Below are 9,871 nucleotides of genomic sequence, written 5' to 3' on the forward strand. Positions count from 1 at the left end.
GTGCCTAAAATGATAAATACCTCCGAATTTTTCGTAAAAACTCTAAATTTGATATTGTCGTTTGTACTCATTGCATAGATTCTTTTAAAACCTTTCCAACGATATAAAATTTATAAAATTCAAAGGCATGGATTTTTAGATATGTTATATTAAAGTTTGGTTGCCAATTATATCCTTAAGAAAATAAGATACTTAAGGAATTATAAGACAATTTGACTCTTATATCTACTTGCCCTTCCTCTTTGGTTTATTTACGAAATGTCTAATATCTTATTGCCCTTCCTTTTTGGTTTATTTACGAAAATCTCTAATACTTATTTGCCCTTCCTCTTCGGTTTATTTATGAAAATATATAAAGGAAAAAAATAAAAATTTGATTAAGAGGGGCAGTGTTGTCCTTTCATCGTTGAACAAAATCCAATCTTTTGTGTCACGCTTCACATTGACGCAAAGTCACCATATAAAGGGTTTCCTTTGTTCACTCATAGGTCTAAAATTATATGCTTCAGCTCCATAGTTGAAAAATATAATAGAAAACTTGCTGGAAGGACATGCGAAATTCTATCTGAAGCTGAAACAAGTAACTGAAGTCTTTGATGAACAAACTAGACTCTATAATCGCAACTTCGTAAACCATGTCTTTAAACCAGAGGTGGTTCGTAGAACTACGCCACAGACGGACAGACTGGTATGGCCCCATCTAAGTAACGGGAACTCGCCTCATACGAACAGACTAGTATGTCCTTATGTACGTAATGGGGAACTCACCGTTAAGTCTGTCTATGACTACATCACCTCTGGTAACGAGATGAACAATGCCGTCTCTAATACCAATCCCATTTGGAATAAGATATGGAACATTGATATCCTTCCAAGGATTCAATTATTCGTTTGGAAATGCTATAGCGACATCCTACCTGTTAGAGCTAAACTAAGCAGATGGAATCAAGATATCTCCCCAAATGTCTATTTCTCATGATATTCGCATGTTAGATACCATCGAACCCTTCTTTCCATAGGTGTGACTATTTCTCCCCATCAGTCGTAACATCTCTATTGGATCATTAAAAGACTTTTGGTTTTCCCGAGAATGTGATGAATAATAAAGGATTATATTTAAATGTAATACCAATATTGTGAGTTCATTTTACCAAATGAACTTACTAGTTCATTTGGTAATTACAATTATCCTGATTCATCTTTTGTTAGCTTCAATCTCTCTTCTATTGGAGTCAAAATTGGATTACAATTATCCATCTTGGAACGCTAAGTATTCCTTCTGCATATCTTTGCTGATTAATAAAGATGCCTCTTTCTGTTTGTTGTACTTCAATGCCCAGAAAATATGACATTAACCCAAGATCTGTCATCTCAAATTCTTTCACCATATCCTCCCTGAATTCCTTGAGCATCTCTGAGTTATTGCCATTAAAAATAAGATCATCCACATATAAACAAATTATAATATGATTGCCAAGTTAATCGGCTTTCAAATACAATGTATGCTCATGTGGACATCTTGTAAAACCTTTCTCAATGAAGTATGAATCTATTCTTGTATACCAAGCACGTGGATCTTGTTTTAAACAATACAAAGCTTTATTTAGCTTGTATAATTGATTCTCCTTCCCCTCCATAACATAACCTGCCGGTTGCTCAACATATACTTCTTCTTCTAGTACACCATTTAAGAATGCACTCTTCACATGCATCTGAAATTTTTCCCAATGCTTCTGAGAAGCTAGAGCAATGATCATTCTAACTGTGTCAAGTCTTGCAACTGGTGCAAAGACTTCAGAATAATCTATTCCTTGTTTTTGTCTATATCCTTTAGCAACTAACCTTGCTTTCAATTTATCAACTTTACCATCTGATCTGTACTTTGTCTTGTAAACCCATTTAACTCCTATTGCTTTCTTTCCTTGTGGAAGTTCAGTAAGCTCCCATGTATTGTTCTTCTCTATTGAGTTTACCTCAGCTTCCATTGCTTGTACCCATCCATTATTTTTAGAGGCTTCTTCATAAACAACAGGATCACAATCTCCATATAAAGAAAAATTAATCTCTTCTTCATCAGTATCATCAGTATCTCTTGATATCACATAATCCTTCAATCTTGCTGGTATGACATATTTTCTTGTTGGTCTTGCATTCTCTTGTTGTGATGTTACATCAGTTCTTACTTCTTCAGTTCTTGCTTCTTCAATTCTTCTTTCTACTTGTTGTTCAATAACTTCATCTTGAGTATTTATTTGTTCTTCAAATGCTAATGGAACTGTTCTTACAGTTTCATCTGTTGAGTTGGTATAATTCCAACTCCACTGTGAATCTTCATCAAAGATTACATCTCTACTAATAACTATTTTTCCTGTTACAGGATTGAAAAGTTTATATCCTCTGGTTACTGAACTATAACCAACAAGAATACACTTTTCACTCTTATCATCTAATTTCTTCCTGAGTTCTTTAGGTATATGTGCATAAGCAATACACCCAAAAACTCTCAGATGTCTTACACTTGGTCTTGCACCTCTCCAAGCTTCTTCTGGTGTTTTATTATTCAGACTATTTGTTGGACATCTGTTAAGTATATAAACTGATGTATCAACTGCATAACTCCAGAAGTTCTTTGGCAAGTTCTTTATTCTTCTTATAGTTCTTGCCATCTCCATTATAGGTCTACTCTTTCTTTCTGTAATACCATTCTGTTGAGGTATATATCTAGTTGTTAACTAATATAGAATACCATGTTCTTCCATAAAATTATCAACAATTGTATATTTTGTTCCTCTATAAGTTCTTAAAATCTTGATGCTCTTTCCAATCTGCTTCTCAGCATATGCTTTAAAGCTTCTGAAAGCATGAAAAACATCACTTTTTTGTCTAAGAAGATATACCCAATCTTTTCTACTAAAATCATCAATAAAGGTTATGAAATAGTTATTACCTCCATGAGATGTGACTTCAATAGGACCACAAAGATCACTGTGTACAATCTCCAACTGTTGTTCTGCTCTTCTAGCTTTGTTCAATGGGAAATGGATCTTTGTGTTCCTTGCGAAAAATAAAATTCTCACACCTTGATTATGGAAGCTCTATAATAGGTAGACCTGACACCATCTCTTTTTTAGATAAAGCTTGTAAACTGTTAAAGTTTACATGACCCATTCTCTTGTGCCACAACCAACTTTGGTTGCCTTCATGAGTACTATAACAGCTTGCACTCTGATATTGAATATTCAAGGGAAATAATCTTTTCTTAGTCATTTGCACTCTTGCAATAAGTCTTCTATATTTATCTCTTATTGAACACACTCCATTGAATATATTCATAGAATAACCTCTCTCTGATAGTTTCCCATGCTCAACAAATTCTGATGCAGAACTGGTACATAATATTCATCCATGACGTATGTTTTTTGAACCATTTTTAAGAATTATTCCAATTCTTCCTTTTCCCATAAATGGTATGGTAGAATTATTACCAAACTTAATAGTTGATCTTACAGATTCATCAAGATTATCAAATAATTCTTTTCTTCCACACATGTGATTGTTGCACCCTGTATCTAAATACCACTTCTGATGAAGTTGTTCTTCAGTTGTGTGACAAGCTAGTAACATATTCTCATCTTGCACTTCTTCTTCTTCTGCTATGTTTGCTTTGAAGTTTGATTCATAATGGTTAGCAATTGTCTTTCTAGGTTTTGTAAATGCAGTGGCAAAGTGTCCAAAAATTCCACAATTATAACACTGCACCTTTGATATATCTATTGGTTTTCTACCTTGAAAGCTTCCATTATTAGGTCTTCTTCCAGTGTTGTTTCTTCCTTGATAACCTCCATTGTTAGGTCTTCCTACAGAGCTTGAATTTCCTTGTTTGCAATTCCATGTGACTTGACTTTGTAGTGCTTCTTCTACTGTTTTTGCAACAATTGTTTTTTCAAGTAATCTCTGCTCATAAGCTTGTAATGAACCTAAAATATCATTAAGAGTCATAGTTGGAGAAGTGTTACATTCCTCAATAGCAGTTACTTTTGCTTCATACTTCTCAGGTAAACTCCTTAAAAACATTTCAACAACTGTTGAATCTTCTATAGTATCACCATTAGATTTCATCTCATTGCCAAGATTCAATGTCTTTGAGAAGAATTCTGATATTGTTTCAGTAACTTCCATCTGTAATAACTCATACTTTCTTTTTAGGGTTTGTAATCTCACCTTCTTAATTTTGTCAGAACCTGTGTAATAGCTAACCAAACCATCCCATGCTGCTTTAGCTTGTTTGATATAAATAATTTTGTCCATGAGAGATTCATGAATACCTTGATGAAGAATATAGGTTGCTTTCAAATTATTCTTCCTATTTGATGTTAAAGCTGTTTGTTGTTCTGGTGTTTGAACAACTCCTTCTGCTGGTTCAACATAACCATATTTCACAATCTCCCATACCTCTTGGTAGATAGAAATATTCTCCATCTATAACCTCCAATGTTCAAAGTTCTTTCCTTCAAACACTGGCACCTTGATTGAACTTAAACTCGTCGTCTTCTTTAACTCAAACTCTCATACCCACATCCCTAGAACCTGATACCAGTGCTCTGATACCATATGTAGAAAATTTGATATCAAAGACTTAATGAACACAAACGTAACTCAAACAAATCACTTCTGTTGATGTAATTAATCTTACGACTTTGCATCCTATTTATAATTTAACAAACTTGACTCTTAAGCAAAGACTCTTTCCTAACATATCAAACTCTAATTAAAGATACTTCTAGAAAATTCTAAACTCTATGCATAACCAAACTTCTAAAACTGGTAAACTTGTTTGTCAAGTTTACTATACGTTCTCAGTAATTCAGATCAACCTATACTAGTTGCTTCCAAGTACGACTCCAACTCATGTTGGTTGCTTCCACTTAATGCTTCACTCAGACAGCATCAACTCCTCCTAGTTGTTTTCATAACACCACATCAACTTAACTTAGTTGCTTCCACATAACAATATCAACTTCCACTAGTTGCTTCCACCAACTATATCTTGGTTTAATCTTCAATACTGATGATGATAAGGAAGGCAGAAGCAGTGCACCAGCAGCGTCAGTGTCTATGGCCTAGTCAGGAGGAAGCTTACATTAATACTGAGTAGAACTTCAGAAGGGGGAGGGGTTTGTTAGGTCGATCTGGCGGCAGTGGTAGTAGTACTGATAAAAAGCAACATCATGGAAAGATCTGCTCATTTTCGTGGTCAAGGATGAAGAAGAATGAATTTTCTGATGATTAGGAGGAAGGAAGAAGCAGTGCAGCACCAGCCTCAGGGTCTATGACCTAGTCAGGAGGAAGCTAGGCCGCAGCTTATATTGAGTTATATATATTTTTTGATGAGAATTTATTTATATTTATTTTTTGGTTGAGGGAGGATATTATTTAGTCTCCCTACAACATATTTTTCAAGATTTTGCTTTGACTGTGATTTGAATAATTTCGGATTTATTTATGAATTATTTTGTTATCTGAAATTTACTTATATGCTTTTTGTCTGATTCCATTCTATGAACATGTGCACTATTTGAGATGTTGGGTTAAAAGAGGATTTATTCTCTAATTTGTTTAGTCTCTGTTTTGGATTTATTCTCTACTATGAAATCCATTGTGTTGTCTTAATGGGATCAACAAACAGATTTCCACATGTAATGTTTGTTCTTGCTTTTACTCTGTTTGATAAAATTACTCGATTACAAAAACTTATTATTATTGTTCTCGAGTCCTTACTGAGTACCTGAGTATTCATTTTCTAATCGACTCAACCCGAGTTTGTCTCCATGACTGCAGGGATACTTTGTTCGTTTTGTACTTCGGGGTTGAGTACGTAATGGGGTGAAGTTATCTCATAGAAATTTCATATCAGTAGTTGAGCTTTTTGTAGGATTTGAGACCAATTAGAATTGTTGGTTGGATGAATGTGTTCATTATGGGATTCTTTACTTTGATATGTCTATATATTTTACTTGTTTATGGGCTTTTGTTGTTGTTCATTATGGGATTGTTTACTTTGATATGTCTGTGTTTGGAGGTAAAAGATTGTTCATTGTATTTGTTTATCTCATCTTCAGGGCTATGGTATAACTGAGCCACTGCTGTAGGAACCTTCGCGCGGTTTCAGTACTGGATACTTTCGGAAGTATACGAACTTCAGCGGGACTGTTGGCTCTGATTATGCAAGCTAAAGTTATGAATTCGGACACTGCTTCATGTTTTGCTCGGGGCAAAAGTGGTGGTGAACTATGCCTACGTGGACCTAGCGTTATGGAAGGTAATATGAACTAGCGCAGAGCAGCATTAGGGTTGGATAAACTGTTAGCATTCTTTTCTTTCTTCAACTGAGGCAGTGATGATTTGCATAAAATATGGTTTCAGACTTAAGATAAAATGTTTCTTCATCAATCATGGCCGGGCAGCTCCTGGATAATCTTATAGTGGTTTTTCAGAATCAGGGACGGGCCTAGCAAGCTAAAGGAGACTATAGGCCGTCCTAAATTTTTGGGTAATAAAATTTTAGTCTAGAAACTTAGGTTAAATTTTATGTTTAGCCCACATATTAGTTGTATTTAGCTAATTGTATGTGATTTTTAGTTCATACCATGAGATGATCAAAATTTAAGTCATGTTTAAAGTAAATAATCTTCTTCTACTCATTATCTTTCAACTCCTATTTTCTTCTCTTTTGGTAATCACTTTGTATTTCTGTTATTTGTGTTCGTTTTAACTTTTATCTCCCTACCTATTTAGTATTGTACGGATAGATCACTATTTGGCCACTAATTATGTGATGTATTCCAAAAAAAATTGCCGCGATCTTCGACCGCATTATCGACTGTTACAATCCAGCCCTACCCAAAGAAAAATCCTGGAACCGTCCGTGTTTCAGATTGTTGATGATGATGCTAGACAGAGATAAGGGTTGTTACCACTGGAATGCTGGCGCCCGGACCCTTGTTGTCAAGAGTAAAATTCTTTGACTGTAACAGTAAAATCAATTCGTTACAGTGGCAAATGCACGACAAAATAGCATTGCCATTTGGTTATGGTCAATACATTGACAGTAAAATTATTTTATTAATACGAAATCTCCATTCTTTACATTTATTTATCAGTTTGGAGGAACAAAGCTCTCTCAAATTTGCGAAAAGAGACATATTTTTACTGGTTAGATAAAAGACGCTGCACCAAATCATCCAAGTCTTTGGACGAACTCTCGCCTCCATTTTCTTCACTAACTGCGTCCGTAGCGGCTTGCTTCAGTTCCATGGCCTTCATCCTCATTTCGTTCCTGCAAGTACTACCACCTGTAGCTACTGATTCAGCCATACGCTGAGCTAACTCATCTGCATTTGGAATTTTTTTCGCACCTTCGCAAACTTGAACAGCAACTTTCACCTGATCCACTAGCAATGTCGCATTCATGAATTGATCGGCACCCATCGGCCAAGCAAGCATGGGTACTCCAGCGCCAATGGATTCCGACACCGAGTTCCAACTACAGTGAGTCAAGAACGATCCAATTGCCTTGTGTTGCAATATCTGCACCTGTGGCGCCCATCCTCTCACGACTAATCCTCTGCCAGCCGTTCGATCTTCAAACCATGATGGTACCATCCCATATTTGCCTGACGCGTGTCCAACAGTCGGTTCCTTTACACACCATAGAAACCTGACCCCACTTTTTCCCAATCCAACGGCTAGAGCTTCCATCTGACGATTATCCAGTACTGCTTGACTACCAAAACAAACATACACAACACTGTGATCATCACACGTATCTAGCCAAGAAAAAATATCACCGGATTCCTCAGAGTTGGCCCCACCTCTCTCTGTTGGCCCGGACTGTGATATCGGGCCCACAGCCCATAAATATTTGTTGCCAAAATATGTCTGCTTCATGTGGTCCAAGTAAATGCCTTCCAACTCATGAAAAGAATTGAAAACCATACCCCAGCAGGCTGAACTCCATGTTGTGAGCACTACTGCATTTAATTCCTTGTTTTCACCGTTGGGATGTGACGTTTATGCACTCTAGATGGAAATAAAAGATTTCTGGAAATTGGTAAGCAATAAATGATTTCAGTACTGGAAATTTCCACAATTCTGTTTCTTGGCCCGTCTCTGGTATTGACAGGACATAGGCTACGTTATGTAGTCCCCTCGTACAAGAAGCAGCAGCAGTAACAACGTTTCAACACGACGATCAGCAGGTACTACAATCGTCAAAGATGAGTACAGACTTGATTCACATGCTAATAACTTGAAATCTTTTTTCCTGATGATAACTCTCTTTAGGATTAGAGTTACCACTTTTCTAATGGTAAAATTTGGGTGTGATATTAATGGGAATCACTTACTTTCTACACACTTGTTAGAGATACTTATATAGGGTCCAAACTCTAAGAAAATATGGAACCCTACCGGACTTGCCACATACATATGAGCGACCATATTCCGATCCAATCTGAATATCTAACAGCTCCGAAATAGTTGGTGTCTTTTGTTGTCCTCAAGGACATATATAGCAATTCACAATGACATGACATTAGCTCATTCATTCATAAACAAGATAAGAGCAATTGCAAGGTGAAACACCAAAAAAATAAAATAAAGAAAAGCTCCACTTGAACGCTTTTACCCATTACTTTTAGGTCATGATGGTAACAAAAAAAAAAATATACTCCCTCGATTTCTAAAAAGTAAGCTTATTTGGTTTTCATAAAAGTTAAAAAAATCAATCATTGTAGCCACTTTTTCATGTTTTTTTCTAATATATCATTGGTCCCCACTCATTTGATATTAGAGAAAGGGGAGAGCGAAATGGTCCCTTTTTTATATTAAGAGAGAAAAGGGAGAGAGAGAAGTGGTCATTCTACGGGTATACTAGTAAAATCATAACATATGACTTTCCATATTTAGAAACAAGCCTATTTTTTGACATATCCAAATAAAAAAATAAACCTATTTTTTAGAACGGAGGGAGTAGTTGGGAATGAGCCACGACAACTGCCCTTATGGCCTTACTTGCAGCTGGTGGTCCAAGCCATTTCTGGCAAGCTACTGTATATGAAACGATTTTTTGGGCACCATTGTGTCTTTTTTGGGATCATTGTTTTTTTATTTTTGGGAAAGATATTTGAAGTAAAATTAAGTCACCCCTTATCCATATATTTATCTTAATACCAAAATTATCCTTTTTAATTAAGTTAGTGTAATGATTAGTTGAATCATTAGTTAACATGATTAGGGTAAGATTAAATCAAAAAAGAAAAAACGTTATATAGGTTTTCAGAGAAAAGTTTGGTTAGGAGAAAAAAATTGCGAGATAACCCAACCTTAGTTCGGTTAGAAAAAAAAAGTGATTTTGAATCTTAGGTCGGTTAAGAAAAAAATATTGCAACATTACCAAACTTTAGTTCGGTTAGGAAAAAGAAATTGCGACGTAACCAAACCGTAATTCAGTTAGGATTTTTTTTTCGAAGTTACCAAACCTTAGTTCGGTTAGGAATTTTTTTTTGGGAAGTTACCAAACCTTAATTCGGCTAGGAAATTTTTTTGGTCCACCAAGAAATTGAGAAAGCAAGTGGCTCATAGCCCAAGCCTATTTTCACTGGACTACTAAGGTTCATTTGGACCCAATGGCCACAAAATTACCCGCGGGTAAAAGAGAATCTCTCTGTATATGTACCAAACCCTAGCAAAACCCTACGCCCTAGGTAGGAAGTTGCTCGTATACAATACAAAGTTAGGAAGAAGGAAGAGGGAAGGAAGAAGATGAATAAGCGTAGCAAATCTATAAAACAGAAGCAGCAGAAAAAGAAGA

At 35.8% G+C, this 9,871-nt stretch overlaps 1 protein-coding gene across 1 annotated transcript; it reads right to left on the reverse strand.

Annotated features, from left to right (window-relative positions):
* Nucleotides 1-7,206: 7,206 nt before the first annotated feature.
* On the reverse strand, nt 7,207-8,690 carry LOC113275183 (UDP-glycosyltransferase 89B2-like). The gene is made up of 2 exons (XM_026524634.1): nt 8,687-8,690; nt 7,207-8,006 (listed from the first exon to the last, which is right to left on the reverse strand). The coding sequence occupies exons 1-2, from the start codon at nt 8,688-8,690 to the stop codon at nt 7,207-7,209; spliced, it is 804 nt and encodes a 267-aa protein (XP_026380419.1).
* Nucleotides 8,691-9,871: the final 1,181 nt, after the last annotated feature.

The sequence above is a fragment of the Papaver somniferum genome, chromosome 1 (genome assembly GCF_003573695.1).
Source record: "Papaver somniferum cultivar HN1 chromosome 1, ASM357369v1, whole genome shotgun sequence".
NCBI classification, from domain to species: Eukaryota; Viridiplantae; Streptophyta; class Magnoliopsida; order Ranunculales; family Papaveraceae; genus Papaver; species Papaver somniferum.